Source organism: Ambystoma mexicanum, chromosome 8 (assembly GCF_040938575.1).
Source record: "Ambystoma mexicanum isolate Mex_15411 chromosome 8, UKY_AmexF1_1, whole genome shotgun sequence".
Lineage (NCBI taxonomy): Eukaryota > Metazoa > Chordata > Amphibia > Caudata > Ambystomatidae > Ambystoma > Ambystoma mexicanum.
The window spans coordinates 889,888,197-889,905,443 of NC_090929.1; the positions used below are offsets into that span (position 1 = coordinate 889,888,197).

The 17,247-nt window shown below is 49.2% G+C and overlaps 1 protein-coding gene across 1 annotated transcript in view; it reads right to left on the reverse strand.

The window, feature by feature from the left end:
* Positions 1–17,247, reverse strand: part of WAPL (WAPL cohesin release factor) — a 1,736,851-nt gene that overhangs the window by 1,384,544 nt on the left and 335,060 nt on the right. The window contains exon 6 of the mRNA XM_069610766.1: positions 5,132–5,284. Within this exon, the coding sequence (XP_069466867.1) occupies positions 5,132–5,284 (153 nt within the window). The remainder of the gene's footprint in view (positions 1–5,131; positions 5,285–17,247) is intronic.

Consider the following 17,247-nt stretch of genomic DNA (forward strand, 5'->3'; position numbering starts at 1 on the left):
ATACAACTCTAATGTCGTGTAAATAAGCTCCTGTATGCATCTCTTTGTAACGTAATGCGCCCAGATACCTGAGGGTTTGGTGTGCTATATAAATAAACATTCCGAGCGATACAGCCTCCACGTAGAGGGGGTGGAGAATCAGGAGGGGAGTGGGGGGTATCCCACTAAAACATTGCCTTCCATCAACCACCAGCAAAGATCGAGCAACAGGAGTGGTGGGATTGGGATTAGGGATGTAACGGTATTACGGTATACCGTTAAAGATACCGTGAACCACTTAATTGAACAATAATAACCGTCACATTGTTTATAGCGGTATACCGTTCATACCGTTAAGTGTGCTTTTCAATCTGATTTGGAAAGGCTGCAGTAAGCAAGTGCTGCACAGTCTTGGTCTTGCACTGTTGGATGTGCCGTCTGCCAAGTAGTTTCAGTTGGAGCAGTTTTTAATGCCATTCCATAAACCACACGTGCCTGACACAAAATCATTATGTTAGCAATAGGAAGAATAAATACAGTGCCAAGAAGGAAAAGGGTTTACCTTGGGTTGGCGGCTTTGGGGTTTACATATTTATAATGGATGTTTTCTAAACATATGACAATGGGGGATTTCCTTGGTTCTATCATTGAATTTACATATAATAAGTCACACTGCGAAATTTACTCATCTCTGTGGGTATTCCCTGCTGCCATACCAAAGGGTAACATGTCCGTTATTACTGAACACCTTTTGGCCCTCAAGTAAACTAAAGGCTGTAACGTAAAGAGTGTGTGCGTGTGTGTATGCGCACAAGCGTATACTACCATCAGCCTCCACTGACCTGTGGCATGCAGGTTATCAAGATGGCAACATGTTCATCTTCACCACTGGCCAGTGGGGGAGCTAAAAGCCTAAATGACCACTTAAGAAAAACTATTCAGTTTGCTTTGCCAGTCGCAGCAGGGCACCCCCCGCTGCCCCCCGCCTCCTCTCCACACATGTGTTTGTGTTTGGTGGAAGCAAGGGGTGGCATTTCAGTGGAAAGTATGTTGAAAAGCCCAATTCTGGCCCTGGATGCCTGGTTTTGTTTGTGATAAATCTGACAATTTATGACCTTTTAGAAAATATTTGTTAAGATTAGTTAACTCCACCTGCTATACCGCGATAACCATGACATACCGTCATTTGGCAAGAAGGTTATTGTACCGTCGTAAATCTAATACCGTGACACCCCTAATTGGGATCCTGTCCGACAGATCCTGTCTCCTGATCCCAATTGGTCGCCAGGTGGAGATGGAGGGAGGGAACACTCGCTGAACGGTAGTGTTCCAACGCACCCAGAGGAAGACCAGATCCTGAGACGGGCATAACTGATTTCCTCTGGTTGTGGGAAAACCCCAGCTGATGAAATGATATCTGCCAATCTCTGGCAGAAGTGACCACCCCTTCAGGTGAATCCACCCTCACCAGCCAGTCGTCCAAATAAGGGTATAGATGATGGCCCGCCACTGCAATCAACCTCATGAAGACACGGGGGGCCGAGTTCAGGTCAAAGGGCAGCACCTTGTACTGAAAGTGGTGCGGCATAACTGAACCGCAGAAGCTTCCGATGTTGTTTAGCTGGGCACATGCAGATACACATCCTTGAGGTCCAAGGAGCACATCAGTCCTCTGCACAGAGAGACTCTGCTATGTGCGTGGGAGTAATCAACTTGAAGCGCTCCTGCGGTAAAGAGCGATTTAGACACGACAGGTCCAGGACTACCCCCTCAGGCCAGCCTGGTTGTTCTTGGGCACCGCAAAAATCCTGGAATGTTATCGAAGCCACTGTCTACAAGAGGAACCGGTTCCATTGCCTGCATCTCCAAGAGCGGAAGGACCTCCCGAAAGAGCACCAGAGACTGGATCTGACGAAGAGGGGAGGAGAAGTAAAGGAAGACTGAAGCCTGTGTAGACTATGGATAGGATCCAGGAGTTGCTGAAAAGATGCTTCCAGGTGTCCTACAGGCGAGCTGTGTCCCTGACCTTGGCGTCACTGCATCTTGCGGGCAGAGGAGGGGGGGAGCGGAAAACACTGTGCGATATCCTCTGCTGCTTCCTCCTGTTGTCACTGGGCAACCTGTCAGGCCTCTGTGTACCACGGTCCCGAAACCCACTGAAGCTGGAGAAGGTGCCAGGCTTGAACTTAGTCCTGCCTTGGGACTGAGGGAACGATTTCTCACCCGATTTTGTAAGGATGGCCAAGGGCTTGGCAGTTTGAGTGGAGGTTTTATTCGTCAACTAGTCATTGGTCGACAAATGAAAAAGGTCCATGGCCTCAAAGGGCAGATACAGGATCTGCTCCTGTATATCAGAAGAAAACTTGGTGGCATGCATCCACACCATCGTCCTTATCTCGACCCCAAGGCACGGCCCTCTGCTGGCTGTGTCGATTTGGGGGGACCAAAGACTTCATGAAGACCTGTGCAATGGCTTGGACATCATCCAGACCGGCCTTGAAGGAAGCTTTCTTGTTCAAAGGGAGGTTGTGCATAAATTGTCTGAGTTCTCACCACAGCTTCTGGTTAGCCGCAGTCAAGAGGGCATCTGAGTTGGCTTGCCGCAGATGAAGTCCTGCGATGGAGTAACAGCGCTTTCCCAAGGACTTTGTCCTCCTTGTAGAGGCAACTGGAGGTGGCTCCCGTGGAGGAAGATTATCACAATGGTTTAGAATACAAAAAGGCCGCAGCCACCACAAAGGAATGGGGCTGCTGGTGGGAGGCAAGAAGGATTGGCTCCCTGTCCGTCAGCCTAAACCTGCTGTCCTTGTTCATCTGGGCGTTGGCCCTGGGTTTCTCCCAGACCTTTCGTGCCACCTGGAGGACATCAATCTGGAGGGGTATGCCAGACTGGATCATGTTGCATTTCCCCCAAGACCATTGCTAGCACTCTTGACTCCTGGGAGCTTCATCGGGAAGAGGGACTCCCAAGAACTCCACCAGGTCTGAAGGCGCTCATGAAAGACCTTAACGGATGCTTGAGGGCTCATCACCCTGTGCGCCATCGCCCCTGCCCCTCTTTTTCACAGACCGAGGGGAAATCCGGGCCCTGTGATGCAGGTGCCAGAGCCGCCCCAACCCTGGTCCCACACTGCCGACAGTTCCAACAGCTGTTGGGGGTATGGGGGGCATTGGTGGTGGAGGGGTCAGAATGACTGGTAGGGCCTGAACTGGTGGAGGGACCAGCACCGGGAGCACAGAAGGAACAGAGTACCAAGAAGAGCAGTCTGGGGCAGCGCCACCTACGGGATGATGGCCTTCACAATGTCCTTCAGGAGCCCCTTTATCTGAGGGGAAAGCATGAGGAAGAAGCGGTCCTCAGAAGATGCCGGGTCCAAAGGGGCCCAGGCCTCCGCTGCTGGTCAAAGTGCTGAGGCGCATGGTGCGTGTAGCTGCAAGGCTGTGATGGGCAGATGTACCTCTGAGGGGATGAAAAACCTGCACTGTAGGCTTCTACCAGAGGGAAGGGGGCTGGAATCATGCTGCAAAGCCCACTCAATGGGCGAAAGCACGGACAGGCCCTGAGCCAGATCCAAGATGGCCACCTGCCTAGCAGGCTCTGACATGTGCCGCCATGCCCTGAGCGAGGGGGTGCGGAGGCCCTGAGCCAAGAGAGGCCTCAGACACGAGAGGATACAGCTTGGGTCTTACACCCAAAGCGGATTTGTCAACCTGGGAAATCCCTCTGGTAGGCGCCGAGACCTCAGCCGGACTACTGGTAGTCTTAACACCCCGATTCACAGCCTCAGAGCAAGCTCCCGTAGACTGGGAGCCCTCAGCACCTGTTCCACTATCTGTGCTGGATCTAGCAGACGACTATTTGGAGGTGGGACTAAACGATCCCTTTACCCCTTGGGGTAGAAGAGAACGAGCCTGATCGTCCTGCCAAGGATAGCCTGGTAGGGCCGTAACGGCAACTCCCTAATGTTAAAAATCACCAGCTCTATTTTTAGAACTCTTCACATGCTTCCTGCTCTTAAGTAGTAAGACTATTCATGTAGGATCTTGTATCTTAACTAGCATTAATGTCTTAAAAACGCATCCAGGTTTCTTGGGAATTAAATTTGTAACTCATGATTCATCATGCATATGTACTTCCATTCTGTTGTGCCAGTTTTGTACAGCGATCTGACGCAAGCACTCTTTGAAGACAAATCTATAAATAATCAATGTACTTCTCTTGACTACCACTCCAAGGCAATTTTAAAGTTTCTGCATCCAAATTTGCTGCCATGGGCTTATCCCTTATCTGGTCACTCAGCTGTAAGCAGCCTTGTGTATTATGTCGTGCTGCGATAGCGATGTTAAAATAAACTGATTAATCAGTCCTTGTGTGCTCTGGACAGAGACAATGAAGTTAGTGTTTGTGCAATAAATATTAGAAAAGTGAACACTCTTGAAAATTGAGTTGCTCGGAAATCTTTTTAATGGAAAGCAAATAAAGGGGAAATAAAGAAGCCACATGCATGGATGAATCCTAAAAAGCATTTCTTGAAACAGCAGATGTGTCAAAGTGACAGACCAACAAAAGGCACCGAAGTTCAGATGAGTGGAGAACTTGCGAATAAGTCGATGGTGCAAAACGTAGGCATATACAACGGCAAGCCTTCTTGCGGAGGCATGTTCCTTTTCTGGTGTGATCCTTAAAGCACAACTAAGGGCTTCAAAGTTGGTATACTATGCACCATGGTGAAAGTGAGATTAAGGTGTGGGAGAAGACAAAGTCATAAGATAGGAGGATTAGTGGGATAACTAAGAAAGCTCAACCCTACTGTGCAACGTTATTGGGTTTATGATCTTGAACTTTGCAATGTTCTTCTTACTAGTCTTTACATAGCCATGTTATAAGCAATCCTGGAACTATAAAAGAAAAAAAACAAACACTTTGACATAACTGTTAAAAGTATTAATGAACAGAATATCAAAAAGCATTCTTCACTTTAGTAAGGTAACTATGGATGACTTAATAAAACTTCTATTTAGCAATGATATAACTGAACATGAGAAAATGGTTACATGGCAATTTTCTCTGTTTAATCTTCACATACAACAAAATCAAATTAAAAAAATTGCAATGCTTTAAAAACGTGCTCAACATTCTGACATTACATACTTCTTTGTGCTCCTTCCGACATTTTAAAGCGGTTACTATATCTTGATATGGCTGTGTGGGTATTGTCACAGTTTTTGTTACTTTGGGTGGAGGAGCAGGTGTCTTGAAAAGCCCATCATCTTTGGAACTGACTTCATTAGAAGGTGGTTTAATCTGTTAAAAAACACACAATGATTAAGCTAGAACCTGTAGCAAAACAAGGCAAAGTGAAGAGGTTATAAACTAGCATTGAATGGATCCCTTAGCTGCAACGTTTTTTGCAATTAGCTTTGCATTTATAACTGAAGACCTATTTATTCAACACAGACAGTCCAAACGTATCGATGTCAAGATCGGAGGCTAGCATTATACTTACTCATTCTTCATTAAGGATCAAGCAGCAGGACTAAACATTTTTATTTTATATTAACCGATTTGACTTGCTGGTTTAAAAAGTGTGGAAAGTTATAAATAACTGTAGCACACATTAAAAAAAAACAACATCAAAAACTGCATTTTTCACAACCTTTGGGAAAAACCAGCATATCATTTTAAACATTCAACCCGGCTGCACTAATTGGCCCATCATTACTCCTGTAACATGTTCTTCCTCCTCTACCAGACCTCCATTGCTGCGCGAAAACCAAAATAAGTAGTGCCTATTTTCTCTGAAAGATATGGTGAAGTGTTTGTTTGGTCAGAATAGCAAAGACAATCCAGAGCTCATAGCAGAAACCGGCACTCGCTCTTGGAAGATGGTCTACCCGGTGAGATAATCTCCACAGCAATGCCTGCAGAAGGTGAAATGCAGAAGGTCCTTCAAACCAACAACTACCAGTGGATTCACTGCTGCAGTGCTCCAGGAGGTACAGCACCTTCACCACTCTGCAAATCCTAGGAGGTGAGAAGTCACATCCACAGTCAGGTGAACTATGGGCAACCGCACGCACAGGACAGGCACAGAGCGATACCAGCAACTTTACGACTTGGGACAGTCTTAAGCAGCAATCCCATGGGCCAGCATTGTAATAGGGCCCAAATTAGTCAGGGCAGACAGTCATGTGCCTGAAAGAAAAGTTGCAGCAGAAACTAGAAAAGGGAATACCAGATAGAGAAGAGAAAAGTACAGGGACACGGACTCCCCTAGATAATGACGTTAGGCTAGTATGGCTGCCTCATTCTACATATAGAAGGAAACCCCACAATGACACTTTCACCACTCAACGGTGGAGTGTACAAAACACCCTGTCAACTGGGGTACAAGAAGATATATACAAAAAAACAGGGTCAATTCAACAATAACTGACAACGGTCCTTTACATCCAACATTACTCACAAAATAATATCAACATTTTATTCAATAAATCGTAAAACATAAAAATCAACATTTTAAAAACACACCTACAGGTGAATGGTAAAAAATAAGCTGTTAGTGACAAAAATAGTCATAATAGACCAATGATGATCACAATTTTCTGAATACAAAAATGGATCAATTTTGAGATGACCCCTATGTGAACTCGGTACAACAAATGATCCCTTGGCCCCGGGGTCCCCCCCCCCCCGCGGACGCCCCCAGGAGAGCGGCCTCACACCCCCCCGCCAGGGACATTGAGGCCCGGACAGTGGACTACGGGAAGACACCCGATGAGCTGGCGGGAGTCCCTACAGGTATACCGCTTCCAGGAGGGCAAAAAAGGCGACGAAGGCACGAGTCGGAAAAGAACCATGGCCCAGTCGGAAGACTCAGCCCCCTCCTCCTCAGCCATGGAAAGGGGCTTCGCCTCAATCTTACAAGAAATCAGAGACATGCGCATGGACATTGCACAGAAGTTTGAAAAAATTGATCAAAGGGTGGAAAATATCGAAGACAGACTGCACCAGGTCGAGATGCAGCAAACAATCTCGGCACCCCAAGAGATTCAACTTAACATGAGGCTAGAAGCCCTCGAAAAGAGGGACGAGGAGAGAGCCCGCCAGATGGACTATTTCGAAAATAGGGAGAGGAGGAACAACCTCAGGATTTTCGGGGTGCCCGAAATGGAGGGGGAACCGGAGAGGGACGTCACCAGAGCGGTGCGGGACATCATCACTCTCTTGTTTGCGGAGGAGATGACTACAGAGCCTACGTTCGACAGAGTGCACAGAGCGGGGGGCAGAGCCCCCGTTCGATTTTAGCCCGGTTCCACTACTACTCCGAAAAGACCAAAGTGCTGGAGGAGGCCAGGAAGGCTCGAGAAATCACCTATAATAACGCCCAGATTTCCATATACCAGGACCTCTCCGCATACACATTGGCTAAGCGGAGAATGTGTCGCCCTCTCACACAGCTGCTAAAGGACAAAGGGATATGCTACAGATGGGGATACCCCTTCTCCCTGACATTCGAATATATGGGCCAAAGATCGACCCTGATTACAGAAGAAGACATCCGTGGTGCGATCCAGGAATACATGGTGGACACGAACCCCCGGAGGGGCCGACTCGGTGACCCTGGCCCGTCGAGGGACAGGAGAAAGAGAACCGGGACGCGCAAATTCAGGAAAATGAGCACCCTATCGCCAGCGAAAGAAGGCGGGCGGAACGATCCCGAGGACTGAGAACTGTCTCGATCTGTCAGGATCCTAACTGGTACTCGGAGGAGTTGGAGGTCCACTCTTTAACTGCATCTCCATGAACAGCAAGTATATGGGTCTCTTAAAAAGGAATGCAGCCGTGGGGGGGGGGGGTTGGAGGGGGCTCAAGAGGAACAGCTTCATGGGCGATTAGCCTGGCCGCAGGGGGCAGGCTGGTGGTTCGGCCAAAAGCCAGTGCTGGCAGAACTATTTGGCTGGACGCCGGGGGGGGGTACACGAAAGTTGAGGGGGTTCAGTTCGGTGTTGGGGGGCAGTTGGGGATTAGTTTCATGCCTTCCGGGGTAGGAAGGGTGGGGGCGGAAGAGGGGAGTTCAGAGCACAATTCAAGGAGCATTCGGGAATGAGCATCATTGAGTCGTTGATCATGAGGGAAGATTTCTTAAATTATGGCTGAGGGTCTGCCCGCCCTGGGTGTGGGCTCCCTCAATGTTCGGGGCTTAAATTCCCCCACAAAAAGATCCCTGGTCAGTAGGGAATACCGAAGAGCCAAGCTCGACATCCTCTTCTTGCAGGAGACCCACTGGCCTCTGGGGAAGGAACCCAAATTGAGGGGTGGTGGGATCGGGGAGGTCTTTAGCGCTTCCCCATAAGGTTAAGAAACGCGGAGTGGCTATACTACTAGCTAGAGGAGTCAACTTCGAAAAAGAAACCATAATGAAAGACTCGGGTGGCCGATACCTGCTAGTCCGAGGAACCCTGCAGGGGGCCCCACTCACCCTGGGGGCCATCTATGGTCCAAACGAAGGCCAAGCCCAGTTCTGGGAGGAGATGAGGGATAAGCTAAAGCTGTTTGCTCACGGCACGGTGGTGGTGGGTGGGGACTTCAATATGGTCCTGGACCCAATCCGGGACAGGAAAAGAACAGGCCCCCAGATCCCCAGAGCAGCAGATGAAATCACGGCCCGAACTTTTCAGAGGGTCAATTCGGAAATAGGCTTGGTAGACACGATCCCAACCCCCAGACCCGAGACCCCCTCCTTCATGTACCATTCAGCAATCCATACATCGTTCTCCAGAATTGATTACATCTTGGTGGACGAATCCCTGTTCTCATCCATATCTGGCTATAGGGTTGAGCCGGTCCCCTGGTCTGACCACGACCTAGTCAGGATTACGATAGCGAGGGAAGGGCTGAGCGACCGTGGGGGGAGATGGAAGTGCAATGACTTTCTGCTAAAAGATGAGGTACTAGCGCAGGAGATAGTAGAGGCCATCACTGAATTCTTTGAGTTTAACGACAATGGGGAGGTGGGTCTACACACCCTTTGGGATGCCTTCAAGGCCACCTTGCGAGGAGTCCTGATTAAAATAGGAGCACGGGAAAAGAGGGTAAGGGCCGCCCAGGAAAGACGCCTGAGGGAGAAAATTGCCCAATTTCAACCAGGTGGCTCCCCCGCGGAGCCCCTGGATGGCGACAGGATGGCCGCCCTGGCCGACTACAGACTCCAGTTGAAGGAACTCCTCCTCCAAAAAACCGAAAGAAGTCTCCAGCTGGTCAGACAGAGGTACTATGAGAAGGGGGACAAGGCGGACAGGATCTTAGCCTGGAAACTGCGAGAGGTCCAGAGGAGTAAAATGGTGAGAGCAGTCAAAAATGAGGAGGGAAAATTAGGCCATGACGCATCCCACATAGGAGAGGCATTCCGCAGATATTATGAAAATCTATACTCTTCCGAATATAGTGGGGATGAGGAGGAAATCAAGGGGTTCCTAGATTCAATACAGATCCCAGCCCTTTCCAGGGAAATGGCGGAGGGGTTGGAGGGCCCGGTGACCGAGGATGAGGTGGAGCGAGTGATTAGCGGCATGAAGAGGGGTACCTCTCCGGGTGAGGATGGCTACTCAGTAGCCTTTTACAAAAGGTTCCGCTCGACCCTGGCCCCATATCTGGTAAAGGTGTTCAACGGAGTGCAGGAGGGAGGCTTTCTCCCGGACTCCATGATGGAGGCGATCATAGTGGTGCTCCCCAAGGACGGTAGGGACCCCTCGGAGTGTACCTCCTACCGCCCCATTTCTCGGTTGAATACTGACGTGAAGATCCTGGCCAAGGTGATTGGGAGGCGGATAGAGGGGGCCCTGCCGAAACTAGTCCACGGAGACCAAGTGGGTTTCATGGGGGGTCGTCAGGGCTCAGACAACATTCGGAAAACTATAGACCTGATCCACCATGCACAGTGGGCGGACCTTAACGCGAGCGTCCTATCCTTGGACTCTGAAAATGCGTTCGATGGGGTTGAATGGCGATTTATGGCACTCACCCTCCAGAGAATGGGCTTTGGGCCACAAATCCGGGACTGGGTGGCTGCTCTATACAGGGCCCCGAAGGCTAAGGTTCAGGTGAACGGCAGGCTATCGGATCCGTTCTCCCTCTCGCGGGGAACCAGGCAGGGATGTCTGCTTTGCCCCCTAATTTATGTCCTTGCAATGGAGCCCTTGGCCATCGCAATCAGAGCTCATAGAGATATCAAGGGCATCAAGAGAGGCGAGGTGGAATTTAAGCTATCCCTGTTCGCGGACGATATCCTGGCCTACCTTGTAGACCCGCGGCTTTCGCTCCCCCCCCCCCCCCTCTTGTCTCCGATGGCCACATTTGGGCGCTTCTCAGGGCTCAAAATTAACGCTTCTAAATCGGTCCTCCTCCCCATGAGAACACAAGACCCAGGTATGGACTCCCTGGACAGGTTGGAGGGGATAACAGTGGGGAAAGCCGCCATCCGATACCTAGGTGTCCTCCTCCCCAGGGACCTTTCCATTCTTGCCCCTATTAACTACGACCCCGTGATGGCAGGAATCACGGCTGACCTGAGGAGATGGGGCTCCATGATCCTGTCCTGGTACGGCCGCATGACGGCAGTCAAGATGAACATTCTTCCACGGTTGTTGTATCTCTTTACCTCTTCCCGCGGTCGTCCCTGACCAGACCTTCAGGGTCCTCCAAAACGCGGTCCGTGAGTTTATATGGCAGGGTAGGACACCGAGAACCGCAAAAACTGTCCTGACTCTACCCAGGGAGGAGGGAGGGTTCGGGTTGCCAGATTTCCAACTCTACTATCGCGCCGCCCAGCTACGTGTCCTCCTGGAGCATATGAAAGAGGGGCTGGGCACACACTGGTCCTATCTGGAAGACATGGACACCCATCCACTAAAGGTCCGGGACCTTTTATGGGCCCCGCGAAAATTTATCCCGAATAGACTGAAGTCCCACCCGACATTAGGTGTTCTATGGGCAATCTGGCGGGAGGGCCCCCAGACAGCAGATTTAACGTCATGGCCGTCCCCAATGTACTCCCTATGGAGCCAACCCCTCATGCTGGGCAGTAGGGGGTTCCGCTGTGCTCAGTCCTGGTCCGACTCGGGGATGGAATGGGCAGGGCAGATGTTCAGGGAGGGAGAATTCCTAACATACGAGGAATTGAGGGACGCTCTTGGTCAGGGATCACTATCCATCTTTGAATACCTCCGCTTGAAAGGCATCATGTGACCAGGCCTGGGGTCAAGACTTGAAGAGACAACTGACCCCCTGTGAGAAATTTCTTGACACAGCGCCTTCTAGGAAGGGGGCGGTCTCAGGGGTATATAAAATTCTGAACACAGTCAATTTGGGGGAGAGGAGGCGGTTCCACTCTTTCTGGAAAGAGCTGGCAGGGGAAGAGATCTCGGAGGACGCCTGGTCCAGGATCTTTAAAATAGCCTTCCACGGGAATTTATTCACCGCGGATATGGAACATAATTTCAAAATCCTCCAGGGATGGCACAGAGACCCGGCAAAGTTGTCAAAAATGTTCCCATGTGTTTCCCCAGTATGCCCAAGGGGTTGCGACCAGGTTGGGTCGAGGGCACACATGTGGTGGCACTGCCCGAAGGTACAGGCTTATTGGGTGGAGGTAAGGGGATGGATCGCTGAAATCTCGGAGGAAATGCTCCCCCAAAACCCTTTGACCATGCTGTTGGGCCTACCCCCAGAGGGCACGGACACAATGAGGTACCCGAGAACGTGGGAAACAATGCTACGAGCGGGCAGGGTAGCCCTTGCCCAAAAGTGGAAGAGCCCAGAAACTCCTGAGGTTATCCCTGCAGTCAAAAGATTGTCAGCCAAGTATAGGGTAGCTGCGGCTGACCCTGAATACTAAACAAAACACCCGACTCCAGAGAGCCTGGTGGTTCAAGCGGCAACTTCATCAAGCAGCAGATCCGCTTACCCTACTGTCCCACAGGATAGAGATGACAAAAGGTACGATGCTGTGGCAAACAAAATATTTTCTGCTTGTAGTATGGCGTTGAAGTCCGTCAACGCCACCTGTACGCTCGCCAGGTTCAGTCACACACTGTGGGAGTGTGCTTCATCAGCGGCTGACTGCATACCGGAAGGAGAGGAAAGGGAAGCCTTCCTTAACATCAAAGATGCCATGTGCGAGTCACTTCAAACTGGCATCGATTCTGCTGACAGTATCAGCAGGGCCATGGCGGCAAGTACGACAATCCGCAGGCATGCGTGGTTGCGAAAGTCTGGCTTTGCTCCAGATGTACAGGCCAGACTTTTGAATATGCCCTTTGACAGCTCTTCTTTATTCGGTAAAAAGGCTGATGAAAGTCTGGAAAAGTTGCAGACATCTAAAGCAGCAGCAAAATCATTAGGAGCTGCAATCCGCCAAACTCCTTTTCGCCCCTCAGGAACCTCTGGGAGAGGAAAGTCCTTTCGCTATTATTCCGCATTCGGGAAAGGCAGAGGACAGCCGGCTCAAAGAGGCCAAAGGAGATCCACCCGAGGTGGACGGGTCAAGAGTACTAAAGCCGCAGCAGCAGGTGCCTCTTTACCCTCAGCATCTGCATCAGCCGCCCCCAAACCATTCTGAGGTCTTTCCACACAAAACACCTGTAGGGGGCAGACTAGCTCACCATCTGACGGAATGGCAGGCTATTATGTCAGATGCTTGGGCATTGGAGACAGTTGCCCAGGGTTACTGCCTACCCTTTCTACACATCCCTCAGAGTCATCCACCGGGGCACAGCTCTCTAAAAGTTCCAGATCCGCTCCTCTTGCAGGAAATTATAGACCTGCTAGAGAAAGGTGCTATAGAACCGGTACCTGTAGCGGACAGGAACAAGGGCTGGTACTCCCCCCTACTTTCTCATACCAAAGAAGGACGGAGGACTGAGACCCATCCTGGACTTACGAGAATTGAACAAGTTCCTCAGGAAGGACAAGTTCAAGATGGTAACTGTCAGATCCTTCAGGCCCTCCAGCTCCAGGACTGGCTGGTATCTCTGGACCTTCAGGATGCTTATTTCCATGTGCCAATCCATCTCAAACACAGGAAATACCTGAGGTTCGCAATTGGCGACTCATCATCAATTTCGAGATCTGCCATTTGGGCTGACCTCCGCCCGAGGGTCTTCACCAAGCTAATGTCGGTAGTGGCTGCGAGTCTAAGGAGGGAAGGGATCCATGTCTACCCCTACTTGGACAATTGGCTGATCAGAGCTGTATCTTCGGAACAAGCTCAGATCCAGCTAGATTATGTCTGCCACTTCCTTCACAAACTGGGCTTCTCCCTCAATTTAAAGAAGTCACAGATGATACCATCACAGAGACTCCAGTTCATTGGAGCGGTCCTGGCCACTTCCCTGGGAAAAGCCTCGCCACCAGAAGTGAGGGCTCAAGATATTCTGCAGATAGTCAACAAGTTTCAAAATGCCCAACGTCTCCCAGCCTTCGACTTTTTGAGGTTGCTAGGCCTCATGGCATCCTGCATCTTCCTTGCGCCAGAGGCTCGCCTGAGAACGAGATCTCTTCAGTGGGCACTGAGAACTCCGTGGTCGCAATTCTCAGGGAGAATGACAGATCTTCTCCGGATTCCGGACAAGGTAGCCCACGACCTTCAATGGTGGGCCTACCCAGAGAACATCTTGAAAGGAGAACTCTTTTGGCAACCATGGCCGGAGATAACAGTAGTCACAGACGCCTCACTCACGGGGTGGGGAGCCCATGCCAACGACTTGACCATCAGCAGTCGTTGGTCTCCATCGGAGTCCAGACTACACATCAACCTATTAGCGCTGAGAGCGATCAGACTAGCGCTGAAAGCTTTCCTGCCATCAGTACAAGGGAGAAATGTCCTGATAATGACGGACAACACAGTGGCCATGCACTACCTCAACAAAAGAGGAGGCGTAGGGTTACTGTCACTGTGCAGAGAGGCAATGCAGCTCTGGTTGTGGGCAATTCAGGAAATAATCGCTCTACTGGCAGTCCACCTAGCCGGAGAGAAGAACTTGACAGCGGACACTGAGCAGGCAGAGCACAGTCTCCCACGAGTGGGAGCTAGCTCAGGAAGTCCTTCAAGAGATCTTCGCCCTTTGGGGAACCCCTCAGGTGGATCTGTTCGCCACCAGCACCAACAGGAAGTGCTATCTGTTCTGTTCAAAGGAATTTCCCCCCCCCGAGAGGAGCTCTAGGGGACGCGTTCATAGTGGACTGGGAGTTTCCACTCCTTTACACGTTTCCACCAGTCCCTGTTATTCCTCAAATGATCAGGAGGTTGAGAAGAGTCCGGAAAACCATGATCCTAATTGCCCCAGACTGGGCCAGGAGAACGTGGTACCCGGACCTTCTAGATATGTCCATCTGTCCTCCAATCCATCTTCTACTCAGAGAATCTTCTCTCACAGAAGGGAGGTCAGGTTCTCCAACCAGACATCAGAACCCTCAACCTTCACGCATGGCTTCTGAAAGGGTGAGGTACAAGGATTGGGACCTCCCTGATGACGTCATTCAGGTGTTGCTTTCGGCCAGAAGGCCAGCAACAAAGTCTTTATACTGCTGCCGTTGGAACAAATTTTGCAGCTGGTGTACAGAAGGGAATATCAACCCTTTTTCATGTGGTACACCAATGGTGTTATCGTTTCTACTCTACTTGGCAAACTCAGGCCTTCAGGTTGGCACTGTAAAAGGCTATCTTGCAGCGCTTCAATCTTCAAGCGCACTGCGGAGGAACCATCGTATTTCAAACTACCTCTAGTAATACGATTTCTCAAGGGATTAACTAATGTTTATCCTCCAAGACCATTCCAAGTTCCCTTATGGGACTTAAATTTAGTCTTAAATTTCCTAATGGGTACTCCATTTGAACCACTCCACTCTTGTTCGCTGAGATTTCTCACTCTTAAAACTGTCCTATCGGTAGCACTAACATCTGCTAGGAGGGTGAGCGAATTACAAGCTCTCTTGTAAACCCCCCCCCATACAATTTTCCATGAGGACAAAGGTGTCCTACAGGTGATGCCTAATTTCCTCCCAAAGGTGGTTTCTGAATTCCACATCACTCAGAAGATTACCTTGCCTTCATTCTATCCCCATCTAGAGAAAGGAATAAAGGCTACATAGGCTGGACCCAAGGCGGGCTTTGAGCTTTTACATCAGCAGACTTGCTAGGATTAGTCAAGCAGACCAACTGTTTGTAGGATACTCAGGTCACAAGTTGGGACTACCCATAAAAAAACAGACCATTTCCAGGTGGATTATTTTGGCCATTCTGGAATGTTACAAACTGGCAGGGAAAGAGCCACCCCAAAATCTTAGGACTCATTCAACCAAGGGTATCGCAGTCTCTTCGGCCCTCCAAAGAGGGGTACCGGTCCAAGACATATGTGCGGCTGCCACAAGGTCGTCCGCACATACATTCACAAAATTTTACAAGCTGGATTCCTCCACTAGTCAAGAGACCAGATTTGGCAAAGCCGTATTACATTAGGTTCATTCCTAAAAGGGATACATGACATTATTACTCCCACCTCCAATTACATGCCACTGCTATGGGAGTCTATCAAAGATAAGGAATACGTCGGAGGACACAATCCCTTCGAAGAACAAGTTACTTCTTACCTTGTAACTTTCTTTCAATGGGATGTTCCTCCAATGTATTCCTTATCGCCCCTCCCATCCATCCCCGCAGAAATACTTCCCTTGTGGTTGCAGCTTAGTCTCCTTCAAGGTCAATAACCAATTCAGGCATGAATTATCTTATGCTACAAAACGGAACTAAGCAACGGACGCCGCACGTTGCTATTCATGGGCATGGTGACGTCGGCACCGATACGGTGGCTGTCGAGGGACATCAACTCGGCGGACGTTGACTCACAGCGCCCTCTACAGAGAAAAAAATGTCCGAGGCCAGCAAGCTGGAGACGAATTATCAAAGATAAGGAATACGTCGGAGGAACATCCCATCGAAAGAAGATTACAAGGTAAGAAGTAACTTGTTCTTCTAATCTGCAAACCTAAATTGTGCCATAATGATGACTCATAATGAATCCATATATTCTCTTCCCCATTGGTCATAAAGGATCTCAATGTCTCTCCAGTTACCTCCGTTGTTGGCAATTTCGTAGCTAAATTTGGTACCCTTTCCCATCGTATATGCATCTTGCAATGAGTACAGCTGGAACTTATCCTTTTCAATAACCATCCACAACGGCATATCATTATTTCCTTCATTAAAGTATAACGCAGCTTTCTTCAATACAAACCGTTTACAATAATCCTCCAAGATCGGATATCCAAAGCCTCCCTCACGCACTGGCCTAATCAGAACATACTGAGGAATTCTAGGCTTTTTGCCTTCACCCCACAAAAAAGCCTGAAAAACGTATCAATTCCCATAAATACCTTCTTAGTGAATTTTAGAGGAATTGATTGAATGATATAAAGAACCTTTGGTAAGAGTACCATTTTCATTGCATTGACCCAAGCCCATATGCTGAGTGTTATACGGTCCCACTTCAAGATGTCCTTCCGAATGACCTCAATTATCTTAGCCACATTAAATTCAACCAATTTTTTCAAATCCCGAACCAAATAGACCTTCGTATTTCACACTTTCTATAGCCCACTGAAAATTCCATGAATCTAAATCACTACGTGGTTGGGCACTATCTAATGGAAACACCACTGATTTCTTCCAATTGATCTTGTGACCTGACAAACAAGTCGCCTCCTATCATAACTCCCTCCATTGGATTACCCAAATAAATAGTCATGTCATCCGCATAACAATACTTTGATTTCCTAACCCCCAACCTTGAACCTGTAGTCCCAACTCCTGTCTGATTATAAGACAAAGGTTTCAACGCCAAATTAAAGAGCAGGGGAGATGACGGGCGCCACTTTCTGGTACCCCTAGTCAGCTGAAATGATGCAGACAGCTCCCCATTTACCAATACTGTTGTACTAATTGACGAATGTAAAGCCTTACTAGTCCTCAAGAAAGCATCACCAAATCCCATTTTCCGAAGCGTGTGGTCCAAAAAGTCCCAATTAACTATCAAACGCCTTCCCAGCCTCCATAAAAATCAGCATAACATTTTCCACTTCTTCATTGGGGAGCCCTAGTAAGTCTACGATTGTCCCGATATGTCATATCCATACCTCCCACGCATAAATCCCACATGCAAATGCTCAATCAATCCTCCAATGCATACATTTAGGCAATTGGCCAAAATCCT